Below are 20644 nucleotides of genomic sequence, written 5' to 3'. Positions count from 1 at the left end.
TAAAAACTTCAGCAATGCAGATGATAGGATTAATGAAATGGAGAGCATATATTCATAGCCCATGTAAGTCGCCAAAGGGCAGTCCAGAGCAGAAAAGTGAGGGGAAATACAGGAGCAAATATATATGTGTCATGGAACATAGCTGAAAAGGTCTAGTTTACAGCCTAAAAGATACATAATTTATTCAACTTCTGGAACACATGACAGCAACAAGGGTTCTTAAGGTCATGTACTCACTACCATAACTGTTAACTGTCCCAGACAAATAAAGAGAAATGGGAAGAAGCAGGAACAACATTAAAAGTTATCACTGAGACCAGGAGGACGTCTCACCAACTCAAGAAACACAAATGAAATTCTCTGAGAACATCATAAAGAGAAGAGCAGGGAAAAGGAAAGTAGCAGTGACAAGTGTTCTCCTGCTGAAGAGCCACAGAGAGCCACAGGAAGCAAGACTGCAGGCTCCAGTGCTTGCACAAGTCTGTCTCCCCCAACCCCTCTCTCAGAATGGCAAGTTCATGCAGAAAGGGACAGATCTGTAAGCAAACAGCAAGGATGAGACCTGTCAAGCAGCATGGGAGAAGTTCAACATCAACTATCTCACTTCATCCAAACTCAACCAAACTTACGAAAAGCTACATGTAATAATCCTGTTACATAGATTTTTTTAATTAAAAAATGACTAAAGAGGGTCTCTAAATTAAAGATACTAACTCAGTTTTAAATGCCATATGTCAATGTACATAAATCAACCTATTACCCACTGTTCTATGAAAAGAGTCTATACAACCCAACAGAAGCCTCTGCACTTGATATGCCTATAAATGACCACAACTGGTGTGTCCGACAGGAAATGTCTTCAAATGTGCTTATTTAGCTCATGCATTAGTCACCTATTACTGTAGAGCAACTTGAGCTAAAACATTCTGATTTAAAACAATAGCCACATGCTGTTCTACACAATTACTGTAGAAAGCACTTAACAGGGGCTTAGCTACATGGGTCGCCCTACATCTTCCAGGGAGTTACAGTCAAGGTGTCAGCCATGTTAGACACAAGTTTTCAACATCTGTAGCCATCAGGGAAATACAAACTAAAACTACATTGAGATTTCATCTTACCCCAGTTACAATGGCTAAGATGAAGAAAACAAAAGACAACAAAGTGGACATGGATATGGGAAAAAGAAACCCTTGTTCACTGTTGGTGGGAGTGAAACCTGGAGCAGCCACTATGGAAATAGTGTGGAGATGCTACAAAAAGTAAAAAAGCAGCTCTAGAGCACCTGGGCATCTTCTCAAAGGACTCCATCTCCTGCTATAGAGATACCTGCTCATCCATGTTCACTGCCGCTCTACACAGAAGCAGCCAAGATGTCATCAACTAATGAATAATAATGAATAGAATCCATCAACTAATAACTAGAATTAATGAATGAGAATGTGATACATATACATAATAAATTATATTTCATCTATAAAAAAAAAAAAAACAGAAATCTTGCTAGTAGGTGAATAGAGCTGAAAAACTTTCTATCCAGTGAGGTGACCCAAACGCTTATATATGGAGATCCTAGCTCTGAATCTTTAGGTTTGAGTATATATAACCTGGAGAAGTCACAGACACTAAGGAAGTAGAATCTGATCACTGGAGGGGAAGAACTCTACAGAGGTGGATAGAACAAAGGTGCTATTAAAAAGAAAAAAAAAAAAAAAGACAGTTGGATAAGGCCAAGGAATAAATAACACTAAAGATGTTTTCAAACCCCATAGGGAACCTATTTTACAAGTTTTCTTAAAAACACACACAAAAATAATTCATATTATTTTTATAATATGTTTTATAATATGTGTTTATAAATTTAACCCATTACACACAGGTAGACAATGCTCTCCACCCTTCCCAGAAGCCAAAGACAATCAACCAAAAGCCCTGTACCAGACAAGGGTTACCTTTCTTGCAGTTTGTTGGTCTGGGTTTGTTAGAAATCCCTAAAACATTACAGACTAATTGTCACTGTTCTTGCTTGCCTCCCAGATCTTGATAGTAAAATCCTAGTACTAAAGACACCGTACGCTGTGATCAGAGGACTCGGCGTAAAGAAGCTGGTACTGACTTAGAAGTCTCCTTCCTACAGGACAACTCTCAAAAGATGCTATGCAAGGTGCCTAGGGAGAGAAGTTCTTCTCAGCTGAAATTCTTGTCAACTACAATAATGACTGGCCCAGCAAGATATGCCCAGTAGTGCAACTAGTGCCGCTAATAACTTGGAAGTAGCTAATGTGAATGGATAGAAGACCTACTCAATATGGAGGAGCTTGATATCCAGACTTGTGCAGCTCTGACCCACCCACAGCAAAGCAGCTACTTTTTTTTTTTACCAGAAAGAGACTATGATAGAAAAACACAACTACTCAAAATGCAGAGAATAGCAACTGTTGAGTGGCCACATAACCCTTACCCCTAAGGCTCAGGAAACCGTATAGAAAATTGTAAGACCCAGAAGACTAGGAGACCTTCTGCAAATTAGTGTCATCTGGACATGGCATGTATGTTGCATCCATGCCCTCTCAGAAATATGGCTGCCTGCAAAAGACCCACACCTGTCATCATTCCAGCATGAATAGAGGACAGCTCATGAGGACTCAGCCCTGGTTGAAAAGCTACAAGCAGTTGATAGAGAAAATTAGTTAGTTAAAAAGTTAGTTCTCCTCAGGGACAAGCTGCCTGATAAGCTCATGCCCAAGAAGTCAGCCCTACACCCATGTACTATGGGCAACACTAATTCTCCTCAACTGGTTACATATATATTAGAGAGGGATGAGGAAGGAAGCTGGAATGGGACGGAGGAGGGATATGATGAAAATTCATTGTACCCATGAATGAAATTCTAATAAAGGAGGCATGAGACTCATACAATGCTGGCAAGGAGATGTTGGTTTTGGTGGGGAGATTGATTTCCCTACTCGTGGGCCGTTTCCTGGACTGCCTGAGCACTTCAAAGGCAGCTTCTCCCACTGTGAACAAATCTGAGAGAGAACCAAAAAAAAGCCTTCTGCTTTCTTTGGCCTTGCCTCAAAGGTTGCACACTTCATTTCTACAATGTTCTACTAATCGTATGGGTCAGCCATTATTCAGCGTGGGAGGAGAGGACACAAGGGCATAAACAACAGGGTCTGAGGACTGTGGGGGAAGGGCATTATGCAGCTACAAGAATATTAATAAAATATTTAAAATAAACATTCCATGTATACTAATGAACATTCTTAAGCTCAAGAGCACATAGCTGCCAGCTGTTAAGTTAGTGTACCACCAAGGATGATGCACATACTATTAACTTTCCGTGACTAAGAACTAAGAGCAACAAAATACACAGTAAAATACACGGCATTCCACAGGAATATGAAATGCTGCTTTACAATAATCGACCCAGACTGAAGAAGCTGTAACATCTCCAAACTGATCTATTTTAATATGTGTAATATGAAACATCTAATTAACCAAGTCTTTAAAAAAACGAACAGGGAAGATTATAAAACCAATAAACTCTCTGCATCTCCTGGGAAGAAAGAGATGCTCTAGAGGAAACGCTAGATGTCCCGCAGGTGAGCTGTGTGTTCCGAGGTAAATGTGTTAAATATAAATTGAATCCTGAACAGCAGCCCTTAGAATAAGATGCCACATGTTGCTCAAGTGTGGACATCAAATGTGCACTCAATGTGAAAGTTAATTCTGGCCTCCCGACTATTTTGCATAAAAGCACTCATCCACGGACCATTAGATAAGCTTACTGTAAATAAGGTTTGCCTGCCTTATTTATAAGTGAAAACTAAGTAATTTCTCTCACATAAATATACCAAAATAAATACTTTTACAACACAGTTCAGTGAAGCATTCCCACAAGGTTTCAAAAACCATAAATAAAGTGAAAACTCAGTATTGGGCACTTTATGTACCATTTCACGCTTTCCTGACAGGTATCCTTTATGTTTACTTAAAAGCAAGCTAAAGGTGAATTTTAAGGCTTTTTTTTCTTGCCTCCTTGTCAAAAGAAAAAAAAAATAGGAAATGACTCAAAACTACAATCCACAGAGGTTATTCTGCTAGTGCAGACTCTATATTACATTTTAAATAAAAAAAAATTTAATCACAAGGATTTAATATCTAGTTTCACTTTAATTTTGGAAAAATTTAAACAAGAAAAAAAATCTTCGTGAAGCCTGAACTTTCATGGTAAATAACTCTGTGTTAATAAAAAGCAAATCAATAATTTTGTTAAATTTTAACAATCCTACAAACCTACAAATAAAACCATCAACAGTGTGAGCTGATATGACAGTTAACTGTGTTACTATGACAACCTGGTGGAACAGAACACGTACTGACTTGCAGCTAAGTGAAGTTATGAATAGAGTGACATTTACCCATACAAGAAAAGTTTGCAGCTTTCCTTCAAAAGGAATCAATTTCTCAACAAACACAGATTGGTACTAAGTGTATAGCACTTTTAATTACAGATCCTTAAACCATCCTATGAAATTCTAGTATACCATCGGAAAATAAATGTCATTTCAGGGTCACTTTTACTGAATTTTGAACTTAACGGGAGAGAAATCACTCCAGGAAATAAATTAAAGTTATCGAGGGTTTCTCTGTGAGACGCTGTTCAGCAGCGCTTCCTTTTGTCAGTGTGTCCTGGAAGGATGACAACTGCAGGAAAGTTCAGGGCATCTCACCTGGACTTGTGGACCAACACTGTATCAACTGCATCCTCCTCGTCACAAAAAAATCCATGGATAAGAAAAAAAAATTAGTCCAGCTAGTGGATTCTATATTTTCATCCATTTTAATTTTGTCAGTGTCTTTGTTTCACATGTTAATACATAATGCACCACTGTTATAATCCAAATAAAGACTTCAATTTCACTTACAGAGTAAAAAAAAAAAAAAAAAAAAAAAAGTTATGTGAGCTTAGACCTATAATCCCAGCTACTCAAGAACTGAGGGGAGAATAGTACAGGTTTGAGGCTTACCTAGACTACATTTGAGTTCAGCGAGGTTAGCTTAGCAAGCCCCTCTCAAATTAACACTGAATAAGGGCCGGGAAAAGCTCAGTGGTAGACTGCCTAACCAGAATACACAGGTCCTCAGTTCAGTCCTCACTTTTACAGAGAACAAGCATCAACCGTTACATTTCCTTCCCCTACTATTTATTCAGAAATTATTATTTTTTATTTCTGGATACCACTTTTTTTAAAAATTCAATTTTAACTTGAGAAATCAGACTTGACATTAGATACACTTAAGAGGTGAGGTATCACATAAAGCCCCGATTAAGCTTGTAAAATCATCTCCAGGTAAGCAGTGCTCAGCAGCCCGTAACTGCTCTGTGCAGATGGCCTTCCCAGCTTCCCTTCCACGACACCTCAGCTCAACCATTAGGAAATTTAATCAGATGAATGGTTTACCTAGTTTCCTGTCATCAGCTACATCTGACTAGGGGCAAATCCTTTTAATAAATATCCAGTCTTTTAAAACTGGATACAATAGGGAGACACTAACAACCTCAAAGAATTTCTCAGTGTTAAAAGGAAAAAAAAAAATAAAAATAAACTACTCTCATGCAGCTTGAATTTCCACAGTAAAAACCAAGTGTTAATAAAAAGCAAATCAATAATCAACCATGGGTAGGAAGTCTAAAATAAAGGTTTGCTTCCTCTAGGACATTCTGTCTAGAACTCTAATTACCTTGAGGAAAACTGAAATACTCAAAATTGTACTCATTCTTACAAGTTCAATATTAAAAAAAAAAACTATCAAAATCCAATATCAGAATATTTGAATTCCAGAATATTTATATTTTAAATTTTCTCACTACTAATAATGTGGTTCATATAAGATCCATGATATATGCTAATATTTCTGATCAATTATAATTTATTAAAGAAAACAAAGACTATATATAAATAAGTGAATATTAAAATATTATTGAAATTGTCAATCAAACACAATTTGAAACTCAAAACCATAAAAAAAAATTTTAAGGAACAGATCTAACCATTTTCACAGAGTATTATAAACAAATGAAAATCACATATTACTGGACATACTCATTTACTTGAAACTATGCTATCTCTAAATGTGTAGGCATAACACACGACTCCTTCAACTTCAGAGCTTAAATCATGTGCTACCCTTGAGAAAAGGTAGAGTGGAGTGATGGTAAGGAAAGGGATTTATGAAGAAGACACTGCAGGAAGCTCAAAGTCAGCCAAGGGCTGAGACCTTCAGCCAGCTTTCTAATGCCCCTCCCCAAAATGCCAAAATGAATATGATTGCCTTAAAGGGCACCTTGCACTGTTAACTGCTGCTGCACTTGTATTACAGAAGCAGCACTTTATGTATGCAAAAAGATGAACATCTGACAAGAAAGACAACTTCACAGCTCCTTCTACAGTGTCAAAACATAGCAAAAAAAAAACCTACATAATGAAGCTGAAAGAGTAATTTCTGATTTCCATTAATAATACGAGATATTACAGCTGCCTCAATGACCACACTTCTCAAGAAAGTGACATGAAGATAACAGGCTCCGCCTATAATAAAATAACTGTGGTCAGAGCTTCCAGAATGCCTTTCCATCATGCTTCTGACACATAAGCAATTACATTCTTATATGAATGCAAAAATGTTACATGTTCATCTTTTAAGCAACGTTGCTAATATGAAAAAAACTCATTAAAAAACACTGAAAATTAGAATTGATAAGCTAGCATGGATGGCTCAGGTCTGCTCTTTCAACTGCACAGAAAAGTCACCCCATGACTCCTCACATCTACATATTATTTTTAAAAGCATAAAACACACACTGGTACGTGACCTGCAATTGAGGGGTTTCTGTTCCCCAGTAAGTGCGTGATGTTACTGTGGCCAAACTTTGGGCGTGTGGAGAGAAGGTTCCACTGGCACCTTCCAGTGAGAGGTCAGCATGGGTGTGAGATAACCTACAATGTCCAAGACAGCCCCAGAAAACAGAATCACTCAATTCAAAAAGCCCACAGTGCTGAAGTCAGACACCAGCTTAATAAGTTTCCCCTGATTAAAATATAGACACTAACATCATTCCCAGGAAGCGTTCGTCTGATGCTTGTCACATGAAAAACATCAGAAAACACCCTGCACAATGTAAAATTTTCTCCAGAAATGTATGTGTATTTGCTGGTGGAAAAAAAAAAAAAAAAAAAAAAAAAACCTGAAGAATACACGCTTCCCTCAAGTAAGCTCCCTCAAGCTTCATGTTCTTGATCTGTGGGACGTGCGTGATAAACTGACTTGTGTCCTCTTAAAGGGAGAGGGACCACTGCTCTGGTATCTTCACACTCTAAAACAAAGTGTGCTGCATTTCTTATCAAATAAATTCTGTTTTATGCTATCTTTATAAAAATAAAAATAAATGCCACTGTTCAATATTGTTCAGACCATATCAACTGAACTGAAATCCCTGTGTTTGGGGAAGCCCCTCTCCTCACTCAAGTACTCTGACTAGGAAAAGGAGAAAAAGTTGAACCTGTAAAGATTGAGGAGCGCTGCTTAAGATGCACAAGTCAGGCGGTCTTCATAAACGCTGTTCTCTCCTTTGCCCTGGAGTATCAGAATTTCATGTTCAATTCAAGGAGAAAAAAAATAAGGTGAAGGTTCCCGTGCCCTAAGCCACATACCATAAACAGGATCAACTCTCATCATTTATTTTATATTGGGAAGGCGATAAGAATATATAGAAGAGGAGGAAAATGTGAAAAGCAAATAAGCTTTTCATTTCCTCTCAGCCATATGGAATAACCTTCCCAATCTTCAAGATATGCCATTCGGGTGGACAATTTCCGTCACTAAAGCCAACATAACCCTCTTTTCCTTTCTTCCCAATATCCTCTGGTGATCACAAGATCCTTAGAAGCAGGGTTTATGCCTTTCCATTGTTCTGAACTTCACCTAACAAAACTGTGGGTACCCAATAAAGAACAGTCAAAACAAACGTCATAGTAACAGCAGACCCGAGTTCAGTAAGCAGCTTCCCTAAGGCATCCTCAATTAGATATAAGTCAGAGACTAGGGACCAAAGCAACTGCAGGCATCACAGAAAACCTAGAGGGTGTGTCACTCTCAGATACTGCACATTCCTTTCCTAAATATATACAAGCATTTGGTTGCCAGCCCCACCAAAACTTCTTAAAATGCCATCATTTCTACACCCATGCACAACTAACAATAACATTAAAATGAAAGCCTTCTCTTCCCCTCTCTGTATCTAAGAGTAGCACACCCTCTAAGGTTTCTTAGATGTCTGTACTTGCACTGGTTCCTGGTCTCTGGTTTGGAGTGCGGGGATCTAATTGGGGAGGACTGATCCAAGGGATTCCCACCCTCCCCCACTCTTTACCCCAGAGAGCATTTCCCATGGATTCAGAAAAGTCATAGGTCCAAATCCTGTAAATTAATCATATTTTTTAGGGTAGTAATCAAATAATGGAGAAATCCAGGGGCTTCAGTTAAGAATATGAGAACTAAAGAAAATTACATATATATATATATATATATGTATATCTTCACTACTGTTGCTTAAAATGGAAGTTGGGGAGAAAAGCAGAGGTTGGATAGAAAGCCACGGTTGTCCAACATCTTAGTCAAATCCACAGCCAAGCAGCCAATCCTGAGGTAACTCTACTCTGCCGACTGTACCCCTCACAACCTGAGTCACCCCACTTTTAAAAGGGATGATTAATATATACTTAGGAATTTTTGTAAACATTAGATGTAAAAACTGTACACAAAGTGTAATATCCAGTGAATGCCATTTTTTAAAAGTACTATCAATAACATCTGTGATGCCCAAGTTTAAACTGCAGAACTCATATCTTTTCTTGGAATCTAATGTCCTAGTATACTGCCAGAACATAATAAATGAACAGAAATGCTTGGAATCTAATTACTTCTTTGCTCTAGACTACTTATAACAATGATACATCATCACCTTTGACTTCATCTCAGGATGCAGTTCTGGGACAGAGCATTTCTCTAGCACACTCAGGTCCTGGGGTTTGACCCTGAGCATCAGTGAGGGGAAAAAAAAGTTTTCAAACATAGTTAAGTGTAAGTCTGGCCAGTGGGAAAAGGAGAAGAGGTACTGATGTCCCCTATGGACTAACCAAGAGCCTCACCCACACGCCTATCACAAAGCCAAACACTTCAAAACTGCACCAGTCCCTTGGTGCTGAAAATGATGACAACAGCCCAAAGTATCAAGCTCTCTCAGAAGTTGTCGCTGTCCAATCTCTCTCTGATACTGTACAGGGAGATCAACTTAGTCCACTGAGGCCGCTGAAGAAACCGTTCACATTCTGAAGTAAAGAGACATGATAGGAGAGGTGAGTGGGGAATCTCTGTATTTATAAACAAAACATCACCCTGGGATGAAAAGAACAATTGAGCTACGCAGATTCCTCACTGTATTCTTAGTCTGTAGAAAGGAGGCCCTCAAGCCTCTACAAAGCAGATCTTGACCCCAACTGTTAAGTGAAATGACTGAACAATAGTTGAGTAGCGTCATCAGGAAGACTCACATATCCTTACAATGGCTCCCCATGACATCCCAGGATAAGCAGTTTAAATATAATGTGTTTCCAGTCTGCTTTCCCTTGCCCGGATACAGTTCGCTCCCCAAACTAAAATAAGCTACCTGGCGGAACTGCGAGAACAAGGTCACGCAACTGAATTAGTTAATGCTTTAGTTTCCTATCACTACTATAAAACATGATCAGAAATATTACTCCTTAAAACAATGAACATCTTTCTCACAATTCTGTAGTAGGAAGTCCACAGCAATAAGCCCTGGGCAGGGTTCCCTGGCTTCAAAGGCAGGCAGACTCCTTCACATACACATTATGCCACACCACACCACACAATACCATACTACACACCACACACCACACCACACATCACATACTATACCACACCACAGCACATGCCACAGCACACCACAGCACACCATGCCACATACACCACACCATATCATACCACACACCAAACATCACACACCACATATCACATACCATACCATGATACGCCACACCACACACCACACCATGACACACAATGCCCTCTCCTGGCTCTCTGTTCCACCTGGAAAGATTCTCATGATCATACTGGTCCTGCTCATATGCGCCAAGAAATCGCCATTCTCTCAGCAGCTGATTGACAACCTTAACTCCTCCTTGTTCTGTAGTACATCATATTTACAAGTTCTGGGGATAAGGATAGAGGTATCTCTCGGAAAACAAATTTCTGCTACTAGACTAACATTAAAAACCAGAAGGCTGAAAATAGTAGGCTATGGAGTTGTAGGCCCAGAGCCAAAATTAATGATAAACAGTTCTCATTTGCTTCTTTAATTATTTCCACTTTGTGGATACAATCTAAGAATCAAACAGCTCCCATTCTGAGCTGGGGGTTGGGGTCGTCACTGCTTCTGGTCGATACAGACCCTCAAAGCACCGGCTTTACTTTCTCCAAAAGAAGGACACAGATCACCATAGGAGAAACCCATCCCTAACAACGAAAGGCAGACCATCAGCCTCCGGGTCTGCTCCATGCTCCCCTCTGTCATTGCTGCTTTTTTCAACTGAAAAGAATTTCTATACAATACACTCTGACCACAGTTCCCCCCAACTCCTCCCAGATCCCATTTCTCCACCCACGGTTTTTAATCTATATTTATTATCTGACATATCCTAATAAGTATTCTTTTTATTGTCTACCTTGCTAATCAAACACTAGTGCACGGCAGTATCCTAATATTCAATAAATATTTGAGTGATCAATACTTCAATCTTGAACTGTCTGAAATAATTTTTCTTCCAAGCAGTGAAATTATAAATTCCATTCAAAGTCTATTATGCCATATTTATCTTTCATATATAACAAATGGCAGAAATACAGGGTAAAAACCTTTCATCCAGAAAGTTCTACAAGTTTCTAAAGGGATAATATTTATAATATTTGCTTCAAGGGAAATATTTATCTATGCCTGAATGATGCAATAATCAGCAGAGCCTGTTAATATTAATAGCTCCTTAAAAAAAAAAAGGGGGGGTTTTAATCCAGGGGGTTACCTAGAAAAATGGAACACAGTAACCCCATGCTCCTTTCTCCTTAGCAATCAATCTCAGAACAGGGTAATTACCATTTTAGGTACTAGTTGCTAGAAACCTGTTTATTAAAATTAATATGTGTAAAAAAATCAATTTAATTTTCAATAAATGATTCATAATCTCTGTCTACCAGGTGAGATAAATGATTCTGTATAGTGCACTTTCTGACTTAAAAATAATTTCTCCTGATTTCTCATAATGACTCGTTTTCACTTCAACAAAACTGAAAGGGAGTTTTTCTCCATGTGGCTGAAATCCCTAGAAGTTGATTTTATTGTAAGATTAATTCTCACTCATCATATTATTTTAATAGCTTCAGCAGTCGATTCATTTTAATGTCTAATATTAAACATTTAATATATTTAACTTATCATTGCCCTCTGAACTGAGGAAAAAAAAAAACCTAAACTACCTTGAAGCCATCATGTTTAAAAAGTGGGTTTTTTTAATAGCAGTAGCAAAGACTATAAGGATAGAGATGAGAGTCATTAGCTATTCTGTTATTACACATCATCGCCAGGGTCTGAGATGCAAAATATGTAGCTGAATCCTTGCCTCAATGGGACGCACTACAGACAAAATCGGTCAAAACTTAGCTACTCAGTTGCTTGTACAAATCAGACGAGGCACATGGAGGCCTCACTCATACTAAGCAGACCCCAGTGTTTCAGCCTACAGACCCCAATGTTCTTGCTGCTCCTTGGATCCCCTCTTAAAACCAATGTAGTGGTTTTTTAACAAACATTAATAATCCATAAAATTCCATTCCTTGCCCTTAGTTACCTAGTATAGCTTCTAATTATGTCAACAATACTACCCCTGGCAAACTCTTTTCATTTGGTTTCGCATTTCAAAATTAATGAAAATCACAGACAATAGAAGACAGTGTTCCTTTCACAGACATATATTAAAGTAAGAGCTTGCTGAGGGCTAGGAGCTGCACTGAGTGCGTATGAGGTTATAAGGCTAGGGTGATAGATTGCAGCTAGGAATTACACTAGTTTAAAGAAGCCACAGTGTATCCTCTAGGGTCCATAACTTTCTTCACCAGACATGGGTACGTGGCCAGGTTTCCTGTACCAGGCATGAACTCTATCCTACTGAACAGGCTTTATGTCTAACTAGATGGCTGTTGGTAAAGCCCGAGTTATAATTCCACTACTGCACCCTTGCGGCTATCCAGCTTTCTGTTACGTTGTCCAGCCCTAAGTGATCAGCCCTAAACACATACACATACAAGCAATGCTTTTTAAAAAATGGACTCAGTGGGTTGTTTTTATATGTACACATAACAATAATATATGCAAAAATGGTAATTGAAGAGATCATGAATTTGAGGAGCTGAGGGGAACACAGAGGGAGTTGAAGAAGAGTGTGGCAAGTAACATAGATGCAGTACTCATGTATAAAATTCTCAAAAAAAGTCAAGAAAATAAGACCTTGAAATAACCTGATGTAACATAAGATTTCATTTAATGTGGGATTTCAGGAAATTACAGGAATTTCGGGCAACTTAATTGAATATATTGTTGAAAACACTAATTACTATTTTTTTTAAGAAGGAAGTTTTGAAGCCCTCAATACAGAAATGAAAGTATGTAACACAAAATTGTCTTCAAAAGCTCAAGGGATACAAAAATCTGATAGGAATAAGGGAGGAGAAGGAGAACAGGATGAAGAAAGATTCTTTGGTCTATTTAGTGATGTCTTAAAATGCTATTCCTGGAATGAACAGTAATTCAAACTGCATAAAGAAACCAATGAAAATTTCTTCCAAGGCTGGACTGTGTCCTCAAACCTGAGATTGCCCATCAAACTCACTTCAATAAGTATCCAGGAGATAAAGGCTGCCTCCAGTTTGTTAAACAGCTTGGGTTTCCTGGGATAGCAAGCGCAGTGGCTCCTAGGAAGGAGCTGGAGGACCTGGGTGGATTATGAGGATTGGTTGCTGTATACTTTCTCTTACCATAGACGGAGAAAGTCAGGGCCCCTGATTATATCATAAGTACTCAGGGACACTTTGAATTTCTACTTTCCTTCCAAACCAAATTTCTCTTTTCTTCATTAATTTATTTATTTAATCACTTTACATTCTGATCAAAAGCTCCCCTCCCTCCTCACCTGCTGGTCCCACACACACCCCTCCCCCCATTCCCGCTTATCCTTCTACTCAGAGAAGGGGAGGCATCCCCTGGGTACCAACCCGGCCTGGCACAGCAAGTTGCAGCAGGACTAAGTGCATCACCTCCCACTGAGGACAGGCAAGGCATCCCAGCTACAGGAAAGGGATCTAAAGACTGGCAACAGAGTCAGAGACAGGCCCCTGCTCCAATTGTTAGGGGACCCATATGATGACCAAGATGCATATCTGTACATATGTTTGTGGGGCATAGGACAGCACCAAAGTTCTAAAGCATGCCTCCCCTGCAGATACATAAACCCAGCATTTCACAGGAAAAGCAAAATTTATATAAAGCTGAAATATATATCGATCAGAGATGAAAAAATTATCACAGATACAGTCACACTGGTAGAAATTTCTTACAGGTTAGTAAGATACATTTTAATTTGCCTTTCCTAAATGAAATATTAAAAGAAAACACATTACCTATTGGTACAATCACACGTTTGTAATCTAATTAATTTGTATTATACTCAGCCTATTTCTTATGCAGAAAGTTTTGAAAAGAAGTTTTTCTTTTTTTTAATTTTTTTATTTTTATTTTTTTATTTTTCTTATTAGTTACATTTTGTTAACTCTGTATCCCAGCTGTATCCCGCTCCCTCATTCCCTCCCAATCTCACCTTCCCTTCCTCATCTCCTCCCTGCCCCTTTCCAAGTCCACTTGAAAAGGAGTTTTTCAAAGCAGTGACAATTTTAGAAGAATGATTTTATTCCCCTTGAGTTATAATCCCTTTTTAAATAATTAAGCTATAATTGTGTTGCTTCAAGAAGTATTATAGATAAGTGTAGTAAGCATGGGATATATGATCATTTACATTCACGGAAAAAGAAAATGAATAAACATCAGAACTGAAGTATGACAGAGTGGTGAGATATTTGTCTAGCAAATATGAGGAGCTAGGCAGAATCCTCATAGCCACAGGAGAAAATATGTATACTGTAAAACCATAATGAAAAAACTGTGAAAACAAGAAGACTTCTAATAGGTAGGGATTGGTTTCTAAAATTTTATGTCAGTCTTCCCAGGTGAAAATGCCATTCAAGACAACAGATAGAGGTCCACAGTATAGTGGTTATCGCCTTTGTTTGTTTCTCTATGTTTAAATTAATCCATTCAATGTTTTATAGACAATAGGCACACTATTCCTTAAGTATTGGCTTTATAGGCTTCCTTTTCTAATCTTCCAGCCCCTGATAATGCCAGACTTTGCTGCCAAGCAAACCTGAGACACCATCAAGGTGAGTGACAAATCTGCAAGCGCCACCTTACCTCTGACTCATCTGTCGATTCTTCAAGAGACCCAGTTTCCTGCAAGCACAGAGAAGAAAGGGGGTCAGAAGAAGGAAAAATATATATATAGCACAGGAGAACAAGAAACCACGACATCAAATGAGCCAGTTTTCACACTGAAATCTCTTATGCGAAGGCATCAAAATTATTGTCTTGCTAAAAGTTTGCAGAGAGATGGGGTGGGGGGAGGACTGGTTTGGGTTTGTTGAGATAGGCTCTTAGGTATTCCAGCCTGGCCTTGAACACTCTATATAGTTCATGAGGACCCTGAATTTCTGATCATCTTCCTCTACATTCTATGTACTGGGATTGCAGGCATGTGACACCATATCTAGTTTTATGCAGTGCTAGGAATTGAACTCAAGGCTCTGTATGTGCTAGGCAAGCACTCTACAGCTAAGCCACATGCTCAACTCTAGAACAGTTCTTGGAAAAAGAATCTTCCTCCAGCGGTACTCATCAGACACGACAGAAGCCCTTTAATAAACCAGTAACTCTAAGACAAACTCCTCCACTTAGCACAGTTCCCTTCCTGCTGCACAATGAATCTTGCTGCTCTGGAGAAAACAAAGCAAAAAGGGAAAAAAATGGACTTGGTCCCGATAATCTCTCACCTGTCCACTGAAAGAAAGAATCTGCTGATGCCACGCATCCTCAAAGAGGTCAGCAAAATGAAGATTTACTTAACGTACTTATAGATATCAATAGCAATAAAAAGTTACAGCTAATATGCTGACACCGAATGTAAGCATTTTACAATCCATGAGATAAACAAAGAGAGCGACAAAGAAGTGGGGTAAGAACGTTTTAGACCTAACATATTTTTAAGAAAAAAGAACATTTTAAAGAAAGTCAGACACACATTATACTCAATTCAAGACAGATAGCAGGATAAATGTAAATCTGATGCTCAAAAACAGCTTTATTTTATATGTCAAAAAACAGTAAAAGCTTGGAAAGAGGCAGGTAACTTCTAGAGGAGATTTAAGTTTTAAGGAAAATATAGTCCTTGTCCTTGAAGATCATGTGAAAAATAGAGATGTTCTGCAATTAAGACTTTTATAACACATGTGTCATTATCAGGGATAAACCTCATATCTTTTCTGCATGCTTACACAGTTTGTTTTATTTAATCGTGAAATTTGCAGGCAAATGGATGGAACTAGAAAAGATCATCCTGAGTGAGGTAACCCAGAAGCAGGAAGATACACAGGATATATACTCACTTATAAGTGGATATTAGTCATATAATATTGGATAAACATAGTAAAATCCTAAAGAAGCTAAACAATAAGGAGGACCCTAGGAAAGTTGCTTAATTCACAAAAGGTATAGACATCTGAAACAGGAGAAGACAGGGCAAAGAAACCTACCAAAAAGGGCCTCTGAAAGAATCCACCCAGCAGGGTATCAAAGCAGATGCTGAGACACACAGCCAAATTTACATAGCATCAGTTTCAGCCTAACTTAAGTTGGAACTGAGCAGCATTGCCAGGATGGAAGGCATTTTACCCCTCAACATCACTTCCAACCTCACATAGGTCATGGGCACTGGCCTTGAGTTTGTGATCCCCAGTGAGATTTTCCTTAGTATATTCCCTCCACTTGGCCCTGGTTCAAGTCCACAGGAATCCTTTTGGTTTCCCAGCTTAAAGTAGTACCTCTGGTTGCAATGGAATCAATGGGGGACACCTTCACAGCAGACAGGCGTCCCCCTTCTTCACCAGGAGCGTCATTGTCATGACCCTAAATCACAGCACCAACCTGAGATTTAAACCTGTTTAAATGTTTAAAAACTGGCTGTTTTTAAACATTTACTTTCCTTTACAGCCCCACCTTGGCTGCCCCAGCCATACCTGGACCTAGACTATTAATCTTTGTCTTATATATAAGTTAACTATTTTCCCTTAACCACTTTAATGGATTTATCTTATGACAACAAATCTTAGAGAATAAATTTACAAGCAAAAGAACAGAGGCACTGTAGTATACTCAAACCTGATTTTTTTAGATGCATGATATTCTTATAAACTGTGCCGTCTGATAAACTGTAATGAAAATGGAATTCCCCTAATGTCTAAGATGCAGTAGTAAAAACCAAAATAAAAACTCTTTCATCCAGCCAAGGAACTATAGTTAATTTTGTGGCTGAGTTGGGTGGGGGATGAAAGTGTGTAGAGGCTAAGAGGAAGAAATGAGGAGAATGTGATCCACATTACACCTGAATTAGTAACACCCCAACATTTTCAATATGATACAATGACTTCACATAATTCTACTGAACAGAATCCACAACATGACAATTATGAGTGTTCTCCTGCTATTAAATTCATTTCAACACTTTGGGTTTGGAAACTAGTAGCTCCTGGGGAGATATAGACATGAGTAAGCTATAGTCCACATTCCGAGGACTCAGCAATCCGTAGGAGACAAATACACCACCAACCACACTTCAAGTAGAGTGTTATTCATGAGAGGTCGGGACAAACACTGTTGGGCATCTGTGACTATGAGAGCCACCTATAAATCGTTCCAGAACTGAGCAAAACTGCTGGTTACAAGAATTCCAGGCAGAACTGAGGCTATTAGCTTTCTGTGAACTATAAAACAAAAATGTTACTTTTACAAAGTACTTTTTCTATATTCAGCAAAATCAAGGCTTTCATTATGACTTAAAGATATCTGTTTATCTTTACTCAAACAGTGATTTTAGCTTTAAACTGTAAATTTTTAATAGTATGTTAACTTGGTGCAGATGTCACCATTTTGGCTATTCATAAAATTAAAGCAGAGACAATCATCAAAGAGCATAACACTCAGGAAAGATAAGCCAATGGGTTTAATTTTGTGCTATTCATCTTGCAAGAATTTTTGCATTTGTAGAACAGCATATCAAGAAAATGCTTTGCCTCCCTCTGTAATTCATCATTGTAGTCCATATATTACACATGTTACCCCCTAAAGTACTCAGGAAGAAGAAAAAAAGATGTCATGATTTCCAGAAATATTGAAAGTGGAAGAATATTAGCAGCAACAATCCAGAAAATGAGAAAAACCTAGTTGTGTTTAATCTTCAAAGAATAATATAAATACAATTATTTATTTGTTTTCTTTGAAAATAGTAATTTTATGAATTCATAAAACAATCTATGAATGTTTGCTTCTTTCTGCAACATACAATAGACTACTGGCCTTTTTTAAGGCTACACTGATATGAATGGGGAAAAATGTTCTTTTAAATAGTTCATTGGCTTTTAAAACAGCACGGAGAGAATAAGAGCTAAATTAAGATAATAAAAGACTATTTACACTTCATAAAGTTCACATATATATTTCATATATATTCATACGTGAAATTTAGACTTAGGTTCTTCAATATACTCTAAGAATCAAACTGGTTTAATGGAAAAAAATGTGAGCTTTAGAGACCTGAGACTAAAACAGTCGTAAGAATAGAAAAGTTCAAATTGACTGAGTTTCAATCCTCTTATCTGTAAAAATTCAATCGTCTAATATATTAAGTATCAAGCAATATCCCAATATTCGTCATTAGCAGTGAATAAATTCTTACTATGTGGAATACAATAGTGAAAATACACAAAAAACAAAATTTTATGGAATAAGTATTATGCAGAACAATGTCAGAAGGTGGTTTCAAAAAATGAGCAGGGAGTAGCAATCACAAAGCACAATTTCACAGAGGCATGAGAAAAGTAAGGGAGAAAGATCTGTAGACATCACAAGTTCTGAAATGGGCCCGTGTAAGCAAAGGTTCTGACATAGGAACATGGCTGGCTTGTTTACAGAATAGCAAGAAAGGCAGTATGAGACAGAGAGTGGCAGAAGGGAAGACGACCACAGCGGGAAATAAAGTCTCAGAGCTGTGGGAGGGGTGGGTAAGACAATATGGGCACTGTTTTACCACAGTTTGGGATGGGAGAGACATGGAGGTTTTTTACGACTTCCAAATCAAAATAAACATTTACCTCACGGAATTGTTTTGGAAAGATCAAATGTCATGTGAAAGGATCTTTTAAGTTTGTAAGCACTGTGCAAATGTGAAACATGTTATTATCTACCTGATATTCCAGTTTTTAACATCAGACAGCCTTGACAAACTCCTCTCCTGCATGAGTGGGAATAGAGGGGCAACTCCATATTTCCACCGCACTGGATCTTAAGTTCCTAAGAACTGAAGGAACTTGGACTTCTGCTTTTCTACAAAACCACAATGTGGAAATAAGGAAATGTTCAGTGTGAAAAGGCATCTCACAGTAGTCAAACAGGGCAAGGCCTGCTCTGAAGGAAAGTTTGCTTTCCTTTGAACCTGCAGTGCAACAGATAGTTTGCACAAATGATGAAAGCGGCTCTTGTTAACACAAAGACGGAGCCCAAATTCTTTCTACTCAAATTCCTTCACTTTTGGTATACTCGGAATAAAGTGAATGGTAAAATCACCACTACAAGTAAACTGTCTGACAGCAGACAGTTCATCGCCTATCAGTTCCTAAGGGGTATCACAGAAACTAGCAGGCAGGCCATTTAATGTATGAGGGGAATATACGATATGTGTATGTATGTATGCGTATGTACAAACATATGAAGAGACACTAGAAACGGAAACTTAAGGAGGTCTCTTCCAAGTTCTGGCCTTAGTCTTCTATTTGGTTAGTTTCACTTAATTTTGTCCTTTGCTTTAATGTGTGGCTACCAACAGCTGTATGAAAACAAAGCAGTATTTTCTACCCAACACCTCAGTGCCACTTCTCAGCTGTAGGCTGGACCTTGCCATCTAAGTCTTGCCAGCAGCAGGAGTATTGTCTTAAGCCTTGCATAGCAGTCCACTCTTGACTTGCCTTCTTCGAAAATTTCCACCTAACACAAAATAGAAGGGCTGAGCCTAAGCAAGGCCAGCTGGGACAGACGGGATGCGCATGGTGCTATCCGCACGGGGATGAACCGCCCCAACACGCAGGGCCAGGTCCCACTCTTTTCCGGCCCACCGCGTCCCAGAACCTCTCTCTCAGGTCTCCACGTCCCGGCTGCCCCGAACTAGCTCTGCCAGCATTTACCTGCTCCTCTGCTTCCGCCATAGCGCAGCCTGAGAGTCACATGACATACCCGGAAGTAAGGGAAAGGAGCCGTTGGGCCACAGCCTGCTGGGAAATGTAGTTTTTTCCCCCACAACAGTTTGGTGGCGGAGCCAATTTTACACAACAGAATCCTGTTTAGGAGACTCCAATATATCTATAGTGAATGACAGATTTTATTTTGTTGTGGGTCTACCTTCTGTTGTTATCGTTGTGTCTGTTGAGCACTTTTCATTCCAGGCTCTGCTTTTGCTTTACAGTAAAATTATGAATTATATCATTTAGTCCTCTCAGCAAAACTTAGTTATCCCCATTAACAGGGGAAGGCATAGTAGCTCAGAGAACGTGCTATACTTACGTGAGAAGCCTAGGTTTAGAATGTATCCCTTCCCCATGTCCAATCCGACTATATCAAATGTTCTTCAGTCTAATACTGTTGTTGTGCCTGCCTACTCCTTTTTTAAAAGGCTAGTGACTATCAAAGAATGTCTGCCGTGAATAGTCAGAAAATAATGTGTATTCTAACAAACATTTAGTACCTTGGTACATTAAACTGACATCTTTTTTTATTTAAAAATGTAATTTTATTTGTATTTTAATTTTATTTGTACAGATATTGCATGTATACCTGGGCACACTTGTGAGCTTCATGTCCTCAGAGGCCAGAGAGCATATCAAATGCCCTAGCAAGCACCCAAAGTCATGCCTAATTTAAAAATTTCTATATGTTGTTAAGCAGCCCAAGCCCAAACAACACTTATGATGGGACTTCAAGCCACAGAAAGACCTTATTGTCAGAATTTTCTCCCTGGCAGGAGCCTAGGAAATCTACCTCCTTCCTTCTAAGGTCCCAGTGACAAACCAAACTTCAGGC

The 20644-nt window shown here is 38.6% G+C and overlaps 1 protein-coding gene across 1 annotated transcript in view; it reads right to left on the bottom strand.

The window, feature by feature from the left end:
- Positions 1–19823, bottom strand: part of Vps41 (VPS41 subunit of HOPS complex) — a 156607-nt gene extending 136784 nt beyond the window's left edge. The window contains exons 1-2 of the mRNA XM_060372802.1: positions 19753–19823; positions 14660–14698 (exon numbers count right to left, since the gene is read on the bottom strand). Of these exons, the coding sequence (XP_060228785.1) occupies positions 14660–14698; positions 19753–19773 (60 nt within the window). The 5' untranslated portion in view covers positions 19774–19823. The remainder of the gene's footprint in view (positions 1–14659; positions 14699–19752) is intronic.
- Positions 19824–20644: the final 821 nt, after the last annotated feature.

The sequence above is a fragment of the Meriones unguiculatus genome, chromosome 19, assembly GCF_030254825.1.
Source record: "Meriones unguiculatus strain TT.TT164.6M chromosome 19, Bangor_MerUng_6.1, whole genome shotgun sequence".
Lineage (NCBI taxonomy): Eukaryota > Metazoa > Chordata > Mammalia > Rodentia > Muridae > Meriones > Meriones unguiculatus.
The sequence above is the reverse complement of the archived record's forward strand: the minus strand, read 5'-3'. Positions and strand labels throughout refer to the sequence as shown.